This window comes from Danio rerio, chromosome 24 (genome assembly GCF_052040795.2).
Source record: "Danio rerio strain M-AB ecotype USA chromosome 24, GRCz13ab, whole genome shotgun sequence".
Taxonomy (NCBI): Eukaryota; Metazoa; Chordata; class Actinopteri; order Cypriniformes; family Danionidae; genus Danio; species Danio rerio.
The window spans coordinates 23,487,552-23,510,000 of record NC_141044.1 but is presented as its reverse complement, the minus strand read 5'-3'; the positions used below and the strand labels follow the sequence as shown (position 1 = coordinate 23,510,000).

The 22,449-nt window shown below is 36.0% G+C and overlaps 1 protein-coding gene across 6 annotated transcripts in view; it reads left to right on the top strand.

The window, feature by feature from the left end:
- The window catches only part of vill (villin-like), a 32,461-nt gene that overhangs the window by 2,957 nt on the left and 7,055 nt on the right, over nucleotides 1-22,449 (top strand). For 2 of the 6 annotated variants that reach the window (XM_087309462.1, XM_087309460.1), the window contains exons 1-15: nucleotides 2,802-2,853; nucleotides 6,652-6,760; nucleotides 6,881-6,955; nucleotides 7,893-8,086; nucleotides 8,171-8,279; nucleotides 10,791-10,901; nucleotides 12,396-12,601; nucleotides 14,894-14,972; nucleotides 15,078-15,176; nucleotides 15,263-15,416; nucleotides 15,498-15,598; nucleotides 15,672-15,809; nucleotides 17,916-18,074; nucleotides 18,894-19,073; nucleotides 21,148-21,293. In XM_087309462.1, coding sequence (XP_087165588.1) covers nucleotides 6,692-6,760; nucleotides 6,881-6,955; nucleotides 7,893-8,086; nucleotides 8,171-8,279; nucleotides 10,791-10,901; nucleotides 12,396-12,601; nucleotides 14,894-14,972; nucleotides 15,078-15,176; nucleotides 15,263-15,416; nucleotides 15,498-15,598; nucleotides 15,672-15,809; nucleotides 17,916-18,074; nucleotides 18,894-19,073; nucleotides 21,148-21,293 — 1,820 coding nt within the window. In that variant the 5' untranslated portion in view covers nucleotides 2,802-2,853; nucleotides 6,652-6,691. Of the gene's footprint in view, nucleotides 1-2,801; nucleotides 2,854-6,651; nucleotides 6,761-6,880; nucleotides 6,956-7,892; nucleotides 8,087-8,170; nucleotides 8,280-10,790; nucleotides 10,902-12,395; nucleotides 12,602-14,893; nucleotides 14,973-15,077; nucleotides 15,177-15,262; nucleotides 15,417-15,497; nucleotides 15,599-15,671; nucleotides 15,810-17,915; nucleotides 18,075-18,893; nucleotides 19,074-21,147; nucleotides 21,294-22,449 lie in introns of those variants that run through there. The other 4 variants (XM_087309458.1, XM_087309457.1, XM_087309461.1 and 1 more) reach the window with 2 other exon arrangements.

Below are 22,449 nucleotides of genomic sequence, written 5' to 3'. Positions count from 1 at the left end.
TAGGCTTCATCACAGCGGAATGAACCGCCAACTTATCTGCATATGTATTACACAGTGGATGCCCTTCAAGCTGTAACCCATCACTGGAAAACACCCATACACTCTCACTCACTCACACACATACACTTTGGACAATTTTGCTTACATTATTCACCTATAGCACATGTCTTTGGACTTGTGGGGGAAACCGGAGCACCCGGGAAGAACATGGGTGAATGGATGATAGGTTATTGGATAAATGGAAGAATAGATGATTGATGAATGGTGTATATATATATACATACATATACATATACAGTACATCTCTATAGTAATCCACCAGTACTGTATATCTATACATTCATCAATTTATTCTTGCTAAATAGATGGATGGATGGACAAATAGAGGACAGAAGTGCTGTTTAACATTTATTCTTGTAATGTCCCACACACATTATATTTGTGGTCTGACAGAAGTGTCGTCCCTCTCTCTCCTCCGTCAGAATGCCTTCGCTTCTGCTCTGCAATTAAGCTGAATCCTCTGAGCATTAATGAAGCAGCATTTTCTCTTTTCTTATCTGTGTTTGTTAGCGGCTGATGGGTGGTTTGCCTCTGATATCAGTCCAGGGGTCTCTCGCAGGGAATTCTCTCGCTCAGTCTCTCCATCTGCTGGAGTGGAACAGATTAATCAGTGTCTCCTCTCTCCGGCTCTCCAGAATGTCTGTGTGTCCCAAATGAAGCTTTCCTTCTGATCTAACAGTGAAAGAGCCGATGCGAGAGGAATCCAGACACACTCCAGACTCGCTGACCTCCAGTAATCTTACACACACTTGATTTACTGACAGAATGCATGACAAACAAGCAGATTCTTAATTAGGAATAAGGATTAGTTCAGCCAAAATGACACATGTAGTTATTATGCATTGCACTCACCCTCATGTTGGTCCAGACAGCTCTGGACTTCAGCCAAAATAATGAAAATATGAATTTAATGGTCTCCATCGTAATGCATAAACAAATAATGTAGAATTATACATTAAAGAGTCAAAAATGATGCAAATATTTTTCAACATACTCTCACCAGCTCACCTTCAGTACAGAATTGAAATTGCTTTTAGTGAACTGAATCTAGAGATCTATTTAAATATCTCACTTAAACCATTATATCCAGGAAATATGTTACAAAAGGCCTGTTTGTTATTCTGTACAGTGCCGTATAATAGGTATTATTGCCTGAATTCTTCCTTTTAAGTTACTATAAAATACCATAAAATAATTAAGTAAAATTAATTCCTCAATCTCTATGAGGCCTCAGGATGGGCATCCCCAGGTGGAAGTGGAGAACAAAAAACGAATTAGCGTAGCTGCTGTTCATAATGTATTTGAACAAGAGATATTAAATGTCAATGCGAAAATGAAGTGCTATAAATAACATAAATGAGTTATAAAACCAATCATGAAAAGAAATATATAAAACATAGCAGTATTTCTAACAAGTGCCTGGTGTAATAAAAAGAGTATGTCCTACAGGTGGTTTGTCAAGCCCACTTACCTGAATGAAGCACACTCATGCATCCTATGTCTGATGCATTGTGTATATGCTTTAATAAAAAGGTAGGTCTTTAATCTAGTTTTGTTCTGTGAGAGTGTGTCTGAGCCTCGGAGAAAGTCAGGACGGCTTTTCCAGAGTTTCAGAGCCATATATGAGAGGATTAGACCTCCTTTTGTGGACTTTTTCGTACTCAGTACTAAGTAATGAAGCATGAGTGTGCTTTGTGTCTTGACTCATTGCAGCAGTGTGTGTGTGTTCACTCAGTGGAACTGTGGTGCGTGTGTGTTTTGGGTGTATTTTCACTCAACTCACTGGAGCAACAATTAAAGTCTTACACTTAAAGTCTTACAGTTTTATAAATATGTGTACAGTCTCAGCATATATAAGTACACCCCTCACAAATTTGTCTTTTAAATGCATCTTTTTAATAGGAAGCTATATAATATTATACAGTATTTGTGCATATACATTAGATTAGTCAGTATTGAAGCCACAATTGGAGCTTATCTAACCAAAATAACTTACGATAACAGTCCAAAAACTAGTGCAGCCAAATTTATGTCACAGAAAATTATTAATTCCAAGTGATGGGTCGCTGCTGGAAGTTGAAGTAAAACATATGTTGGATAAGTTGGCGGGTCATTCCACTGTGGTTAGCCCAGGTTAATAAAGGGACTAAACCGAAAAGAAAATGAATGAAAGAATGATTGAATGAAATATTAAATACAAATTTAAAAAATCGAAAGAAGCAAAAAATTTTTTTGAAAAACTTAGTTGAAATTTTGTAGGTTGTAATTTATTTATTTATTTTTTTGCAACATTTAGCTTGAATTTAAATATGTTTAGTAACTAAAATTATATTTTAATAAATGTATCTGTTTAATACCTGTAAATCTGTTTTGTTTAAATGCATCAAAATACATTGCCTACAGTATATTTACTAAGAAATGGATCAAAATATTCATTTTGAAAATGGGGTGTACTCAATTATGCTGAGCACTGTATCTGTTCAATATGAAAATACAGAACAGACAAACTTATACTTTAGTCATTAATGATTGTCTTTTGCGTTTGATTGCTTCTAAAGGTTTTATTTTCAAATGGAGTTTTCATTTGTATAGGTGTATTAATGTAGGCTTGCGAGTGAGGTCAAGAGCAGCTGCAGTTTTTCTCCATATACAGTGCTGTGTGAGTTAGAAGGTGTGTCTCACCTGTAGGGCTGGACAGTAAAAGCCTTTCCCTGATCAGCACAAAGAGGAAAACACAATTCATTCATACAGTACAACACCAACCTCAACAACACCTCTGTCTGACACACACAGGTAAGACAATTATTCAGACATTGAACTCAACATAAAAATGATAGTCTTATATGTCTGTATGTCAAATATTTACTTATTACCACTACTTATAACTTCGCAGTATCTTTGGATTTGTAGCACAAGATTTAATTCATTCGATTTGTTACTCTGTTATTTTACAAATTGTGTGGAACAGAAATGCTTACATTTGTCAAACTGGGAAATATGAAACTACTCTGTCATTGATTATTCTGAAAAAGCCTGTGCCGACTGTTGTATAAAAAGCTTTGTCAATAGACAGAAGAACCAGTTGCACAGGACAGAAAGCACACATCGTTTTTAGTTATCAGTGAAATAAATGTTTATTTATAGTATTTTTTTAATCATTTCAAAACAACAGTGGCAGTGAAAATTAAAAAATAAAGGCATAACAGCTATAAACAAAAAACTGTAGAATGGCTTTGTCATAATACAGGGAAAAAAAAGAAATGGAATGAAAAAAGGTAAATGCACTCAAACTGTTCTGTGTACAAAAAGGTACAATGTAAAATATTAAGATGGAGTAATGTGCTTATCTTTAGTATTATTTTATGTTTTGTTTTTGTTTCTTAAAAGTATTTCACTGCATATTGATCCTTTTTACATTAAAATCTATAAGCATTCTAAAATCAAGATGCATTTACTGAAGTAAACATGGTTTTGAGTCTTATTTTTCATACATCAAGCTTTATTTACATATAGACATGTTGCTTGACATGTCCCTTTTTTGCAGTGTAGCGCATTTTCTTTACTAAGCAGCTATTTTCCAAGATTTGTTCAGATAGTTTTCTTTTGTAACTCTGCATTTTCTTAAAGAGATATAGTCGAAAAAATGAAAACAAATACTTCTCACAATTTACTCAATTGGTTTCAAAACTTTAAAGTTTATTTTCCTGTTGAACATGATTCTTCTTTCTTTTCTTTTTGTTGAAGAATGTTGGAATCCTGTAATCATTGTTTTCCATAATAGGAAAAATGCTATTGAAGTCAATGGCTGTCGGTTTCCAACATTCTTCAAAAATATCTTCTTTTGTGTTTGACACAATTCTCAAAGCGTACATCAAAATGGAGGGTGAGTAAATGATAACAAAGTGAACGAGATGATTTGTGGTTGAACTATCCCTTAAATTCGTCATCTTTTTCATCCTGTTATAGGGTTTTTCTTGTGTTCGTTCTCTTCCTCAACTCAATATTTGAGTCAATATTTCCGCACCTCAGTTTCTTAGCAACAGCTGTGCGGTGATCATGAAAGGTCAGCGTTTCTTTTCACTGTTAGCCCTGAGTATTATGAGGGAGGACTGGCTACTGCTGTTTATTTGCAGGATAGTTGCCCTAACGGCTTTTCCTTTGAAGTGACTGAGGCAAACGTCTGAAAGGAATTTTGGCTATCATATGAATGCAGAGTTGCTAAATATTTCCTCATAGTTTGTAATATGAATTTGGAAGCAGGTTTTTGGTAATTTTGTGTTTATTGAGCAGATTTGATTTGGGTATCACTGTTAATTAGCCTCGCTAAATCTCCTCATATTCAAATCCTCTTCATCATCCTTTCAAAAACCATCTGTTCTCCGTCACTTAGCATTATGAGTGATGAAGCACATCTTTATGAAATAAATAAATAAAGTCCTTCCTGTTTTTTTTTTTGCTTTTGCAAATGTCTGTTACAACATTTGGTTCAAAACTGAAATGTAATACTGTAAACTGCACGTTTAAATGTGTATTTTGTTATTATGTGTTATGTCAGCTTGGTCAAAAGCTTATATTACACTCACCAACCACTTTATTTAGCACACCCTACTAGTACCGGGTTAGACACCCTTTTGCTTTCAGAACTGCCTAAAATGCCAATGAACCTACCATCTGAATGTCACAGCAGAAATCGAGACTCATCAATGCAGCCAATGTTTTTCCAATCTTCTATTGTCCAATTTTGGTGAATTGTAGCCTCAGTTTCCTGTTTTTTGCTGACAGGAGTGACACCCAGTGTGCTCTTCTGTTGCTGTAACCCATCCGCCTCAATGTTCGACATTTGTACGTTCAGAGATGCTCTTCTGCATACCTCGGTTGTAACGAGTGCTCATTTGTTATTTTTGCCTTTTTATCAGCTCACCTCTGGCATCAAATAAGCATTTGTGCCCACAGAACTGCCGCTCACTGGATATTTCTCTTTTTTAGACCATTGTAAACCCTAGAGATGGCTGTGCTTGAAGATCCAAGTAGATCAGCAGATTCTGAAATACTCAGACCAGCCCAATTGCATTATCAGCCATGCTACATTCAGTCACTTAAATTCCCTTTCTTCCCCATTCTGATGCTCAGTTTGAACTACAGCAGACCGTCTTCACCATGTCTACATGACTAAATGCATTGAGTTGCTGCCATGTGATCCACTGAGGCTGATTATAAATTTGCATTAAAAAGCAGTTGGACTGGTGTACCTAATAAAGTGGCCGTTGAATGTATATTTACAGTTATTGAACAAATACACAAATTAAGCACTCACGTAAAACTATACTCAAAAATATAACTCTAGAAAAAGATTTTTTTTTTGAGTCCAGGTACAAGAGAGCTTAAATTTTCAATGTGCTTAAGTTTTAAACATTACGCTTCTTTCTTGATGGATTATTGTATATGTTGCAGGAAAAATATTTTTTATGTTTTATGCATTTTAATGTTCTGTTGTTTTTACACTCAAAACAATGTTTAGGCCAAGAAAAACTATTTTCAGCCATTTGTATTACATACTTTTAACATAACTGAACCAATAAACTGTGTCATTGATATTTGTTAGTTAACCATAAATTGAACAAACAAGAACAAGATTTATATCATCAATAAATTCAATGTGTATTAAATGTTTCGTATTAATTCAACTATTGTGTGGAGTATGGAGCTGCATGAATTTTGCCCCTGAATATTAAGTATAACAATCTCATAGAATGTAACTAATTGGATAGCATATTGTGCAGCTAGATATATTGCTACTATATTCTTATGACAAAATCTAATAGTATTCAATTTTAGCAGATTTAGATTGATTTTAAGGATTCTGACAACATACATTTAAATAAATCTGACAAATTAACTAAAATCAAATGGTTACAGTTAATGATAAACTTCATCATGAGTCATTTTTTTAGTGTACATAAAACCTACCCTGTTTGTACACAGTCCATAAATATGAACATGTCCTGACTTCATCAGCTTGAATGTTATCAGTGGATTTACTTGATAAACTGACCATTGGGATCTAGTTTGGATTTACAATTATTAAAATAAATTCTGCAATTTAACAATAATAGCTTATACTCAGTGCCATCAGACACAGTCACTCAAGCTGAGCAGATCCCCCATTTTTTGATTCATTTTGAACAAATGTGAAAATTCAGTGAATCATTTACTAGTGACTCACACGTACTGGGTGAATTGAATTAGTGGCTTGTTAGCTAGAGAGAGACTCGTTCTGATTATCATTTAAATCAGTGAATCGTTACATAAGTAGACTATAGTGAAAACACAAAAGTAGATATTTTAAAGGATGTGAATAGTTTATGGTCACTATTGACTTCCCAACGTTGAGAAGAAAAAATGGTGGACTTTCACTAGTGGAAGGATGAAATTTACTTTCGAAATGTTTCATAATAAATGACACTTTTGGCTGGCATGTATTTAAATATTATATAAATATACATATTACATAAATGTAAGAATATTGTGTAATATACCTATTGTTATTATCGGTCATGAAGAAAAAATTTTTGGTTATGTGTTTTGAATCAGATAATTCAAGCATTGGGATTTCTTCTCAGAGTTCAGCAGAATGACTGAAGCCCACGATTTGTTTAAGAACATCCAGCGAAAGCCTGGCCTGCAGATCTGGACGATCAATGTAAGACATCACTGTTGCTGCTTATTTCCATGCTCTTTTATTTGTCAGATTTCATTAAGCTTTGAAACAAAACATATGAAAACAAGTTATCCCTAGCGTTATGTATTATTCTGTTTTTAGAAAATGCAGATGGTCGCTGTTCCAGAGCAAGCATTTGGGAATTTTTTTGAGGGCGATTGCTACATCATACTTAATGTAAGTCATCTGCAATTCAGTTTAATTCACAACTTATTTTTAAAAGTGCTTTTGTAAAAGACGATGCTTTTGAACATCTTCATTTAGCAATATTTTATGAAGTTTATTTATAAACTAATTTTGAGAAGATCACATGCTTATGATTGACCACGGCTGGTCCTGCATTACCTAACACTTGATTTACCAATCAAATGATTCCTAACTCACTATAAAAAAACTGAGTTTCTTACCTCAGTTATCCTCGTCTTGAAGAATCCCCCCTTCCACCCCTACTCCTCCATATTTTCCTTGATCAGGCAGCACGCCGGCCCAGCGTGCTAGCATTGTTGCCTCACAGCAAGAATGTCACTGGTTCAAGTCATTACCAGGCCAGTCAACATTTCTGTGAGGAGATAAACATGTTCTCCCCATGCTCGCGTGGGTTTCCCGCAGGTTCTACAGTTTCCTTCCACAGTCCAAGGACATGAGACATGAATTGACCAAAGCAAATTGGCACCATAGATTAGCTCTTAATCAGTAGAATATCTCTCCATAGCAATCTCTAATTTGTCATCACCCATAAATGAGCAGGGGAGTTCTCGAGACCTACCTGAGCTCAAACTCCCCTCTCGCCTTGTAAACAGTAGGGAGCCCTGGGCTCGAGGATCTTAGGAGTTATCATACTGTTGTAATAAAGGTTGTGAGTTCATTCAATTGTGACTGTTTCTTAAAATTTTGATTTTAAATCTTGCAATTTAAAGTTTATTTTCCATCACAGTATAACTTTTTTTTCATGTCTTGAACATTTGACTGTATTTTTGACAATTTTGTGATTAAATCTGATAATAATAACTTCTTTATTTTATTTCGTTATTTCAAATAAATATATATTTTTTAAATGTACTTTTTTATATTTACAGTATGTTTGTCCTCATGCATTTTTCCATGTGTCACTCAGGTGAGCAACAACCCTGCACAATCCATTGACATCCATTACTGGATAGGTAACAGTTCCTCTCAGGATGAGCAGGGAGCAGCAGCCATCTATGTGACCCAGCTGGACGAGAATTTCGGCGGCAGTCCTGTTCAATACCGTGAGGTCCAGGGCCATGAATCTGTGAAATTCAAAAGCTACTTCAAGAATGGCCTCATGTGAGTGAAACAAAGACTTTCTGACTTGCTTTTCAGGGGCTTCTTACTCTATAGTGGTTTAAATATTTGCACTTGTTCCTGTAGTTATAAAAAAGGTGGAGTAGCATCAGGATTCACTCATGTGGAGACCAACGTGTACAATATTCAGCGCCTGCTTCACGTCAAAGGAACCAAACATGTGACTGGCAGAGAGGTGAATTACTGCAACAGACACCTCCAAATGCAAAACAGTATCATTTTGGTAACCCTTTAGGTCAAGTTAAAATTCACACCATTGACTGACGTATTACCTGCTTGCTATTCAAATATTAACTATTTATTGGCACTTATACAGTACAACCCCAAATCCAAAAAAGTAGGAAAAACAGAAAAAAGAAAGAAGTGAGTTTTAAATTAATTTTTACTTGTATTTCATGCAGACAATACAACAAATTAAAAATGTTTGTTTATTTCAAAATAAACACATATTCCAATTTTGGTTCTTGCAACACATTTTAAAAGAGGTTGGAACATTAAAGCATTTACCACTCTGTAATGTTCCTATTCCTTTTCACAACACTTAATTTACGTTTTTAGGAACTGAAGACACCAAGTGATTAAGTTTTAGGGTGTGAATTTATCTCATTCATTCTGCAAACAAGTCTTAAGTTGGGTAACAGTATGGAGTCTTCCTTGTCGCATTTTGTGCTCAGAAATGTGGCACACATTCTCTGTTGGAAACAGGTCAGGACTGCAGGCAGGCCAGTCAAGTACTGTACCTGTATCCTCTCCCTCTGCAGCCAGGACCTTGTAATGGGTGCAGAATGTGGTTTTGCATTGTCTTGTTGAAATATGTGTGAGTGTCGCTGGAAAAGATGCTTTCAGCATTAATGGTGCCATCACGGAAGTGCTAGTTACCTTTGCCAAGGGTACTGACACAACCCCATCCCATGAAAGTTGTTGATTTTTGAACTTCTTGATGATGTCCACGACTCCCATTTCTCCCAAAAAATACCTGAAATACTGATTCATCTGACAAAATACACATTTCCACTGTGTGATGGTCCATCCTAGATGCCTTAGAGCTCAGAAAAGTCGATGGCGCTTCTGGACACTGTTAACATAGGGTTTCACTTTGGCACAGTGCAGTTTTAACTGCCATATTTGCAGATGTAACTACGTATTGTGGTACTTTACAAAGATTTGCCAGAGTAGTCCTGAGCCCATGTGGTGATATCGCTTATAGAAGAATAAGGATTCTTGATGCAGTGCCGTCTGAGGGATCGGAGATCACAATAGTTTAGCTTAGGCTTGCATCCTTGTACTTTACACACTAAAACTCCTCCAGATTCCTTGAACCTTTTAATGATGTTATGCACTGTTGAAAGCAAAATATCCAAATTTCTTCCTATCTTTATTTGAGGAACATTGTTTTTAAACATTTCAATTATTTTCTCACATATTTTTGTCAAACTGGCGATTCTTGGGTCATTTTTTCTCCTTGAAAGGCCTAGACCTTTCTTGGATTCTGCTTTTGTACCAAATCATAATTACAATCACCTCTAGACATCACTTGTTTCAAATCATGTCATTATTTAAACAATTTACCTGATTAATAGTCTTGAGTTGCTTCTGTTATTTCAAACTTTTTTGGATTGTGTTGCTGCGCTGAATGACAGGAAAGCATGTATATTTACAAATGAAATTAAGTTGACCACACAAAACATGAAATATTTTGTGTTTATATGGTCTGCAATGAAATAAAAGTCAACGTAAATTTGGAAATCCCTTCTTTCTTTTTTATTTGCGTTTTACATACTGTCCCATCTTTTTCTGATTGGGGGTTGTAATAGAATGTTTTTCTATTTTTATTTTATCTATCCTAAGTTATATTTACGTATAAGATGCACTACTGACCCACCATACAGTAATTAGCATTCATAAGCCACACCTTTCTTGTAGTAGAATTCTAATACATCTAATACAATCATAGTTATTTTCCATGAGCCACACTTTTTACCATCTATCTATCTATCTATCTATCTATCTATCTATCTATCTATCTATCTATCTATCTATCTATCTATCTATCTATCTATCTATCTATCTATCAAGCCACACCTTCCTCATAGTAGAATGTTTATTTGCCCACTCTATTAATATTAATGAGTCACACTTTCTCCTCAAAAATAAACAAACATTGATTCACAAGAGCCAAGCTAACATTCAGTTTCCACCAGAATCTGAGATGTGTGATAAAAGCAACTATAGTTTGATGTGGGAAAGGTATAATATTACAAATGTAAAATAATCTTTTAACATGTTTATTGTAGAAAAATGACAGGCTAATTTATTTCACCCTTGTTTTAAATGACAAAACAATAATTTATGCCTAACTTGATTTATAAAGGGTGTCATAGCTCATTATCCTGGTCGCAGTTTAGTTCACTTTGTGAGTACAGATATTTCTATTGCGGGCAAATGCTCAGATTTAAAAGGATCAGTAGATGAAGCTGTCAGACTGTAAATTATTAAATCGAAAGGTCAAGAATCTTGTTTTTGGATCACTGCAGACTATCCTTGTGTCTTCTGACATATCTCTCTTACTCCAGTCTTTTTCCTTGCACATTTTAGAAAGAAACACATTGTTAAATATATTATATATGCCACAAATTATTAAGGACACAACAGGATTATTTCAGGAGTTTCTGATTTCTTTCTGCAGGTGGAGGTGTCCTGGAACAGTTTTAATCTAGGGGACGTTTTCCTGCTAGACTTGGGAAAAGCTATAATACAATGGAATGGTCCTCAAAGCAACAGACAAGAGAAGTTAAAGGTAATTAAAGAAATCGTCAACTTAAATATGAAACTTCTGTCATTAATTTCTCAATCTTGTAATGTTCCAAACCGTGAGACCTGTGAGGCACAAACTGGTATGTGTTTAATTAAATATGAGAGTTCTTTGCCCCTCTATAGACTTCAGGGTTCTGAAAGCTCAGAAATGTACCAACAATACCAGTCCATGTGCCATCAGTGATTCAATCTCAATTTGATGAAGCCATAAAAATACTTTGTGTAATCAAAATATCAACTTTTTTACCAGTTTTTTTCTCATCATCATCAATTCAAGTAAAATGTAATGTGTATTTGAATGTTCAAGAGAGCATTGTGTACTGTATCAAAGTTCCTTTAAGGCAGGTCATTTTTTTCGGCAGCCATCTTTGAAATGCCTCTTGCTCGGGCATTCTGTCTGAATGGGGAAACATCAAATTCTCCAAAACTTTTTGACAAGTTTACTATTACATTACATATTTGGAACCACCAATAAAATTAATCAATAACTGTCTTGTAAGTTTTATTTCTAAACATCCAAATCAAACAAAACCGGCATATATTCAGGTTGCTCGAGCTTAATGCACATGCGTACTCAAAAAGAAGGAGATCCTGACACCAACCTCATTTTACATATTATCATTCTCTGTATTATAATTGTCTGATTGCACTGGCCTTCTTAAGTAATTCTCAACTTGTTCTTAATGGTGAATCTCCTCCAGGAATAAAAGCGACTCTTAGTTTACAAGTTTGTGGGTGTTTGAGTAATTGCTGTGATGTGATGTGCGCTGGACTAGACAGACTGTACCTCACGTTCGTTTCATACAGATTAGAAAACCAAAAATGTTTGTTTTCAAGTGTAGATGGTTCATTTAAAAGCACAGATGTCAAGCTTTATTTGGATATATTTTTAATGTCTGTGTAGCAAGTATTCACTGAGATTCCAGTGCGCTTTTTGACCACCTAACTGTCATAAAAGCACACATCTGGTCCGAGCTTTTCCCCCGAAGAAGTATCAATCTATAACGATCGATGATTGGCTCCTGTACTAGTGGGCGGGGCTTCATTCGTCATATTATTACACTTTTCCCCGTTCAAAACAATATGAGTGACATGTCTTGTGTATTTTATAGTCTTTAACTTTAACTTTAATGCCTTTTACGTTGCTGACATATAGCCGTATTCTCAGAGCTTCATAACATTTCCACTGAACCACTGAAGACACATGGACTGTTTTGATAATTTTCTTTTCTGGGCTTTGAAAGTTTCAAGAACCTTGTTGTCTATGGAGGGTCAGAGAGCTCTAGGATTCCATCTAAAATATCTTAATTTGTATTCTGAAGACGAAAAAAGGTCTTACTGGTTTAGAATGACATAAAGGTAAGTAACCAATTTTTGTGAACTATACCATTAAAGCTAATAGAGGAATACACAGGACTGAATATACTACAATGACAGATGCCTTGATTTCTGTTGGGTTTATTTTTGTGTTTTGTAGGCTGTTATGTTGGCTCAGGACATCAGGGACCGAGAGAGAGGAGGACGGGCTCAGATTGGCGTGATTGAGGGTGCACAGGAGGAAGCTTCTCCTGAGCTAATGAAGGTCATGGCCTCGGTTTTGGGTCAGAGGATTGGTCAAATGAAAGAGGCAATACCTGATGACAAACCAGGCCAAAACCAGATCTCCAATGTCAAACTCTACCAGTATGAACACTTTCATCAGTCTTTCTAACTGTAAAGTTTATGTCATATAAAAATGCAGAAAAACAGAAACTTTAAAAAAAAAAGCAAAACAGCCTTCCTGAAGGGTTTAAACACTAAACAACAACAAAAAATTGTATCGTACAAACAGTCCCAGACCTTGAGCTGGTCTCAAAAAGGGACTAAACAAGGACAGACAGATACAAACAGGTCTTAATCGGCTAGCAGCTAGTTCTCTGCAGCTCTCACTGAAGTTAAATAGAGTTGTACCTGGTTAGTACATGAATTGTAGAATACATGGGAAAGTCAGATGAGGCCTTAGATTCAACCCAGGCTCATTCTAAAAACATACCTCTATATACATTTCTGGAGAGCACCAAATACGTCCCAGGAGCTACGTATTTTTTGCAGTTTTTGTTTTCACGAATCCACTTGTGTATGCTTTTTGAGATCTCAAATTTCTCTCGCGAGTGCCATACGCGGCTGCTGTCTCATGTAAATCCACCAGAGGTCGCTGTTGACTCACTGAATGACTGACTGACTGACCGATTGACTAACCCACCCTCCTCCCTAAAAAAACCCAACCAATAGTGTTTTCAAAAGCAATGATTGACCTGGCTCTTCTCTGCATCTCAAGTCCACCGACGTACATGGTAATCTACAGGACAAACTTGTAACAGCGAGAAAGCCTCAGCTGGTCAGCTGGTAAGTGCGAAAAGGAACAGTGTCATACTGTCCCATGTCATTTGTTTTAAAGAGGAAATGCAGCCATACGTAATTCTGGCTTCATATTATCTCTTATCTCATACTTATCTCTTTTGCTTGTTTGCTTATTTTTAATTGTTATTGTGTCTGAACTTGCTGAAGTGCTCTGTGAGTCCAAAGAAAATTTCCCCTTGAGGGAAAATAAAGTATACAAATGAACAAACAAACATAATTTGCAATCTCCAGAAACGTCTACAGGGCTACGTTTTCAGGATGAGCCTATGTTGCTTAGATTATAGTGCCACGATATATCAACAGGGACACTGTACTCTCGGTGAGAGTTGTCCTTCAGATGAGATATTAAACCATAGTCCTGACTCTCTGTGGTCATTTAAAATACAAGGATTTCTTTCAAACAAAGCAGCATTGTGTTCCTGGCATCCTTGCCAAACTTGCACACTTGCCTCTGTCCATCATGGCCTCCTAACTATCACCATACCATCAAATTGGCTTCATCACATCACAGTCCCACCCTTTGAGTGCCCAGAAAAGCATTATATAAATGTAATGAATTATTATGAATAATTATATAATGAATTGCCATTACAAATAAGGAACAAACTTGAATATGGAGCAAAAAAAAAACCAAAATCCTTAAACCAAAGCTAAGCTGACATCTGGGAAGACCTGACTTCAAGTTGTAACTGATAAATTGTGGGGTTGACGGTGAAGGTTCCGATGGCAGAATAGGGGTTGAGGGAAACAGATGGTATGCCATGAATGAACTGAGGAAGGAATTCTGAAGGAGCTTGTGGTGGGATGATCCATGATAGAATTTTAAGGTCAGCTGACAGACGTGATATAACAGACAGAGGTTCCTGATGGGCTGAGAAATGAGGTGCCACAGAAGGACCAGAAGATCAAGACTGAGATACGACACACAGCTGCTGTAGAGTTGGTGATGGTGTGAGTGAGGATAGAGGTGGAGGTAAGGAGGAGCATGCTGGAGGTGGAGGAATGAAGTACTGTCAAAAGTCCAGAAGTTCATGGCAAAGGTACAGCTGTGACTGGCCAAGATGGAGCTGGAAGGATGTTGCCCCCTAGTCGAACTGATGGGATGAGGAGGCTGGACAGTTCAGTTGGTTGATGAGCTGAGGTTGAATTGAGGTTACCGAAAGATGAGGCAGAAACAGAGAATCAGTACACTATGACAAAGCTAGAGAATGGAAGCCCCATGGCAGAGCCAATAGAAGAGCCAACAAGAGTGAAAAAACTGGGTATGAACCTAAAACACAGAGCATGTGCTGCATGAGAAAACAAACAACTCAAGAACAGGTGAAGAACAAATGAAGAACAGGTAGTGCTGGATGGGACCAGAAGCAATGAATCTCTTCCATTTCACTTGCTATTTCCATTTCCTAGTCAATCAAACAGGGCTCTTCTCATCCAGCTCAATGATTGATTGTCTAAATAGCTAGCATTGAAGCATTAGCAACATCCTTGTTGTTGATAACAACTGCTGATAATTACTTGATAATTTAGTGCTAACATTAAACAAAATGACTTTAATTAGCTTGGGTTTTTTCACAGGGTGTCAGATGCCAGTGGTCAGCTGTTGGTACAGGAAGTGGCTGTCAGTCCACTCACCCAGGATCTGCTGTGCTCCTCTGTGAGACATCAAAATTCAAATCTCAATACCTAATGCTTCACATTACCATTATATAATTACACAACTGAAAGTGGATGAATGGTTTGATGTATGTCTTGTTTGCAGGATTGCTATATTTTAGATCAAGGTGGCACCTCGATAATGGTCTGGAAGGGAAAAGGAGCTTCAAATGAAGAGAGGCGCTCGGCGATGGGCCGGGCAGTTGTAAGTACAAAAGTTTGTGAATTATTATTATTCTCCAAAATGGCCAAAATCTTTCACAATTGGTGCACAAATGTTCATCGACACAGGGATTTATAAAAGCAAAGAACTACCCGGCCAGCACTAAAGTGGAGGTCATGAGTGAAGGAGGAGAATCTGCTATGTTTAAACAGCTCTTCAAGTCTTGGACTGAAAAAGGTCAAACTCAAGGCCTGGGAAAGACACACTCAGTAGGAAAGATAGGTGATTGGTCATTCAGTGTTATTTCTCATTATGTTTCAGTAGTGGGTCAGTGTGGTGACTGTATGTTCATCTGTCATTCAGCTAAAGTGGATCAGGTGAAGTTTGACGTCATGGAGCTTCACGCACAGCCGAAACTGGCTGCTCAGGAGCGGATGGTAGACGATGCCTCAGGACAAGTTCAGGTATGATAAAATATTAATACGTTTGGGATTCCTGTCACACTGATATTGAACATCACCACTGCTTTGTATTCAGGTTTGGCGGATCGAGAATCTTGAACTCAAGGAAGTGGATCGAAGCACTTATGGACAGTTTTATGGAGGAGACTGTTATCTAGTTTTGTACACCTACAACAGAGCCAACAAACCTCAGTATATCCTCTACATCTGGCAGGTGAAGAACAAAACATGCATTGTGCGGAAAGAACATACACATATACTAATCAAATGCCCTTTTCTTATCAATAGCATTATAATTGGATCATGCTACAGCAAATACAGGTGTAAATAGAGTCTACCTCCTATGTCCTGTTTTCCATTTCTTTTTCATATTTTTTTATCAAAGGGATTGTTTACCCAAAAATAAAAATGTGCTTAAACAACTCTCACTATTTACCTACCTTTAAGGGGTTCTAAACCTATGAATTGATTTATTCTGTTAAAGATAAAAAATGTTTTAAGAAATCGGGAAACCTGTCACTTTTGGCATATATACAGTAATAAGAAAAACTAATTCTATACAAGTCAATTGTTACAGGTTTTCAGCCTTCTTCAACAGAAGTTGTCCATTTAACTGAAAAAAGAAACTTATAAAGTTTTGAAACGAGTAAAGAGTGAGTAAATAATGACAGAACTTTCCTTTTTGGGTGAATCATCCATTTAATGCTATTACAAGTGGTTAACGCTAAATATAAGTATAAAAGGTATCTAAAATATCTCAACAGTCTCCATTCCAGACTATTACTGCCCTGTTTTACACTTTTATTAAGATGCATTTTTGTCAGTTCGATCACAAGTGGACGCTGATAAATACAGGTGTAAATGTAGTCTGAAATCTTTTGAGCTTGTTCACTTTTGACAAGATTAGACCTGTTCACACCTTGTATCAATGTTTTCATTAGTCCAACTACAGGTTTCACACTCAATGTTTTTTTTTTTTTGTTGTTGTTGTTTTTTTTACCTGTTCAAACTACTTTATTAAAATGAGCTGAAACCACACAATTCATGAGATTTCATTGGGACTACTTAATTTTTTATGTTCAGTTCTAATACATTTGTTAAACGTGTTAAGTTAACTTAATCGATTTGTGTTGGGATAACATGAATGAATTGTGTGGAACCCTGCATTTTTACAGTGTAAACTCAAAAATGATTTTGTTCATGCTTATAAAAAATGATTTAAAACAACAATTCTTTTTGTTATAAAAAAAAAAGATTTTTTTGTGATAATTTTTTTTTATGTTCAAACCATTTAAATTTGTTAACTTAATCAATTTGTGTTGGGACAACATGAAAGAACTGTGCAAAACTTACACTGTAAAAATTGTGGGGTTCCTCACAACTCCATGTTTTCGCAACACAAATCAATTAAATTAATTTAAGAATTTTTACCAATTTAAGTGGATAACAATAAGGTTATAAAACAATAATGTTGTCCAAAAAACATAGTTAAAAGTGTGTTGTTTCTGCTCATTTAAAAAAAAATAGTTTAAACAAGCAGCAAAAGTGCTTTTATTAAGTGTAGAGGTGTTTGAAACATTTTAAGACTGTCTATACTTTTTCCGCCCTGTTTAAACCTGGTATTAGGATTTTTTAAAAATCCAATCACATGTAAACAAAACCAATTACAGGTGTGAATGGGGTTAGAAAAACCTTTAAGCTACCTGTAAAAAATGTGGGCGACGCGGTGGTGCAGTAGGTGGTCGCTGTTTCGAGCCTGGGTCAGTTGGCATTTCTTCTAAAACCAGCAATGTGTCGGGACGGCATGACTGAATTAAGTTAAGTTAAATCTTATTAGATTTTACAAATTTATGGGGATTGAACATAAAAGAGTTGATTTGTCCCAAGGAAATTTTAAGAATTGTGTTTCAGCTCATTTTAAATAAGTAGTTTGAACAAGCAACAACAACAACAACAAAAAGTTTAATGCTTGTAGATTTTTGACCTCGTTGGCCATGATTACACCTGGTATTAATATGCATTTTTTTAACCATCCAATTACAACTAAACAACATTAAATACATGTAAACACAGTCTAAATGTTTCAAGCTGCTCAACTTCAGACCTTTCTATTTTGTTTACATCTGGTATACGCTTATCTGTCAATACATATGATCATATATGGAAATTCCTAAATATGGATGAAAAACAAGGTGTAAAATGTTTTGAGCTTGTTTATTTTTGAGTTGTTTGGTAAAATGCTACATTTATACTGTCTTTTAATCTGGATGAACACATTGGAGATGTCTAGTCTATATAACATGAAGCTTGTGTTCTGTAGGGTCGTCACGCCACACAGGATGAGGTGACGGCATCCGCTTATCAGGCAGTCAATTTGGATAACAAATACAATGGAGCCCCAACACAGGTCCGAGTGGTCATGGGAAAAGAGCCCAGACACTTCATGGCCATCTTTAAAGGCCGACTCATCATCTTCGAGGTGATCATCACCTCTTCATTCATCAGAATTCTTCGCCATCTCTGGGACACTTGTTTTACTTCCTTAGCTTCTTGCTTAATTTCTCAGATTTTTAATATATGATTTCATTCTGACCTTTTAGAAAATATGCACCATATGACTATTAAAGTATGTCACTCATGCTTTAAACACATTTTAATGTTATATTAGTACCAATGGGTAACCGTAATGTTAACATATTTTGATTGATTAACTAAAATAGATTTATAAATAAGCTAAATTTAAGCCTTAAACTAAATTTAAAAAATGAGAAGTGTTTTCCTGGCAAATAAATGAACAATAATAGTTCATTTAGTTTAAATAGTTTAAATAGTTTTCAGTAGTTTAAATATATACAGTCAAGCCCAAAATTAGTCATACCCCTGGCAAATTCTGACTTAAAGTTATTTTTACTCAACAAGCATTTTTTTTTTCTTGACTGTAACTGACACAGGATTCTCCCAAAAGATATTAACACAATGTACAATCATTGTAAAAAAAAATATTTAAGTAAAAATATTTCTTCATTTACTTTAAGTCAGAATTTCCTAGGGGTATATGAATAATTTCAGTCTTGACTATGTATGTAAAATTTACTTAATGTGATTATTTAATAATTCAAGTATGCAACAGATAATTCCATAGACATCATCAAATTCTTCCACAGATAATTGTCAGTTGCTTACAGTATATACTGTATATACTGTAAGCAACTGAAAATTATTTTGAATGTGGGAATAAAGTAGGAAGCACTTGTTTGTCTTTGTCAGTGCTGATGCTGTTTTATTGATGTTTTATCAGGGTGGCACAGGCCGGTCGGGTGTTGTGAACCCTGATCCTGCTGCCAGACTCTTCCAGGTCAGAGGAACACATGAGCTGAACACAAAGGCCACAGAGGTTCCCGCCCGAGCCTCTTCTCTCAACACCAATGACGTCTTTCTGCTCAAAACATATCAGACTGTTTTCCTGTGGTATGGCAAGGCAAGTCTGAAACTGCACTATACACTATTAATATAAAATCAAATCAATCTATAACAACTAGTTTTAAATAAATGAATAAATAGATAAGTACTAATAATAATAAAGTGTGTAAACTTAAAACAAGAAAAGCATAGCATTTATATGGTTAAAAAAAATTATTAAAAATTAATAATCACAATTAATACATAATTATGGTTATTTAAAGGGCCATGAAACCCCCTCGTTTCAGCTGGGTGTTTTCACACCTCTACTTTGGAAAAAGTCAGAAAAGTGGGCGTGTCCAGCTCTGTTTAGGGGGGAGTGTCGGAGGAACTAAAGTGGGAGGGTGTGGAAGTGTCTATTTGGGCACACGCAAGTTTCAGAGTCAAAATTCACATACACACACATGAGAAAGTGATGGTGTTTAACCTGCATGGACATCTGTAGTCGAATTATTTGCCAAATTATTAAATGGTGGACTTCACCTGCAGTTTGGCTCTTTCATTCAGGGAATTTATTCATGCCCCTCGCGACAAACGAGATATTTGATTCGAGGAACTGCTCTAAGCATGTATTTTTCATGCAATGTTTGATACCGCACGGCGAATTAGAGAAAAAAACCCTCCGCATTTCCCGGAAACTTAGATGCACACAGCAGGTAGTGTCAGAAAGCCGCGTGTGTTATTGCGGTCACTAAATGCGGTGAAAACCCGACACGAGGTTAAAGTTTGGTTGTGGTGCTAACATGTTTACACTCGGTGCAATAGTTAACTTAGTTCGATACGAACAAACTTAATAAACAAAGAGCACTGGTCGCTATCTGTTACCAAATCTGTGGAGACAGGACAATCAGCGTTTGCAGATGAGAACAGCTCTCAGGTAAACAATAATTCTCCTTAGACACGTAAGTTATTGTTGTCGAGCGTTGTGTACACTGTTAATCCACACGTGACTCCAGCTGCACTCTCACAGAGAGAAAATGAAAACGAAACTTAACTGCAGCAAACTATAAAAGCAACACTTCACGCTTGTTTTGCCAATACAACGTGGTGTGTCTGTCGTCAACACTGTGATGAATGAATATTAATGAAGTTGCACAATAGGGCGCGCTGATTGGTAGACGTAATAAGACACACTCTGGCACAGACGTCCAGTCTGCACGCTGGAATACAACGCTATTATGTCATGGCCGTGACGCAGCTTCAAAAATTTGTTTCAAACCGGAAGTACTAATATGCTTGAAATAACGCAAAAACAACAAATTTACACTTTTTAGTGAAATATATGTGTCCTAATAGTGTTTTTAGCAGTGTGGGACACATATACGACTGTCAACAGCTCAAAAAATGTGTTTTGGTGTTTTGTGACCCTTTAATACAATAATTCATTCGTTTTGCTTTGAATTAGTCTCTTATTTATCAGGGGTCACCACAGCGGAATGAACTGCCAACTATTCCAGCATACTGTATGTTTTACACAGCAGATGCCCTTCCAGCCACAACCCAATACTTGGAAACACTCATACACAATGGACAATTTAGTTTATTCAATTCACCTACAGCTCACATCTTTGGACTGTGGGGGAAACCGGAGCACCCGAAGGAAACCCACACCAACATGGGGAGAACATGTAAACTCCATACAGAAATGCCAACTGGCCCAATCGGGACTCAAACCAGTGACCTTCTTGCTGTGAGGCGATAGTGCTAACCACTGAGCTAATGTGCCACCTTATTTAATACGTTTTATACAATATAAATAATGCTTTTAATGTTTATATATAACCAATGTTCTATATTTGTTTAAATACCTACAGTATATAAAACATTATGAATGAAATCTGTAACTGTTGCTGCTGTCTTTCCCCCTATGGATTTCCCCATGATGAAAAGTAGCTTTTAAAATCCAACTAAAATGTAATCTAATTTCAATTTTAATCTGATCTCTCTTTTAATTAAACTAATGTTTTATTTGTTGCTGCTGTTGTTGTTTTATGGATGCAAAATGTCTTTGTACATGTATTGGTTAGATTTGGATTAATATGTGAACTGTGTATAGTATACACATAATAGACCTGTGTGTTTGTTTGTCACAGGGCTGCAGTGGAGATGAGCGAGAGATGGGAAAAGCTGTGGCTGATCTGCTCTCTGGTCAGGATAAGCAGACTGTGATGGAGGGTCAGGAACCAGCTGCTTTCTGGGTGCCTCTGGGAGGAAAAGCTCCATACGCCAGTGACAAGAGGTACAATCCTAAAACCAAACAAACAGCAACTCACACAGGACATATGATCATTCTCACATTGCAATAAAATGCAATGTCTCATTTAAAGACTCGTTTCCAGTCCAATTATACAAACACATGTAAAATCAAGATGTATTTTCTAGACAAGTAAAAAAATAAGTTTTTTTTTTTAATATAAAAAAAACTGTCTGTCATCCTCCTGAACTCTGCCCCACACTGACACTTTTGCCCCCCCCCCCCCAATACACCCCTCACTCTCCTCTAACTTAAACTCCTCGCAATAACTGCACTGTTTAACATTTGCACATTTAAAATTTGCACATATAAAGTTGAATCTAATCTAATCTAAATCTAATCTAATATAGAAATTACAACTCAAAATTAAGTGTTTTTCCTTTAAACAAGCAAATAATATGAATGAGGTGAGTAAAATAATCTTGTTTTTGGTTTGAAATAAGATCATTTTTAGATTCCTTATTTCTGAAAACAAGACCATATTTTTCACTTGCCTAGAAAACGCTTGTTTATTGAAGAATTTGTAGATATTTGGACAAGAATCAGGGGTGGATTAAGCCAATGAGTGAGGTAAACAGCCTCTCAGGGCCCTATGTCAAGAAGCCTATGTATATTAATCATAAAGCTCTTTTAAAGTTTTCTATCATATGTTGTAAAATCTCTCCATAACCATTAAGATTTTAAAGTAAGTTCTTCTATTCAAAATCGGGGGGCTTCGGCAAATAGTGGAATGTTCCGTCCGTACTGCACATACAAATAATAAAATCTAATCACAAATATGGCTAATTAACTGTACATACTTTGTGAACTTGCTTTTTATTTGTGAATTTGCTGTATTTAATTTTACTTTAAGAAGATAAAGGTTCCACTTAAAATATATTTTCACATGCTGTTTATATTTACAAAAACAATAAAAAATCTACATAGGAAAAAATATCTATAGAGAAAGAGAATATTTTGAGTTTCGATGTTAGGGCCCCATTCCTGGGATTGCTTAGGGACCCTAAATCCCTAAGCCCCTGACTAGAATCTAGACAAAACTCAAAGTAAGAAAAGCCTTATTTACAGTAAATTTACATGCAATAATAAGTAAGTAACAGGTAATAATAAGTAAATAAAACAATCAGTCGTAGGTTAATAA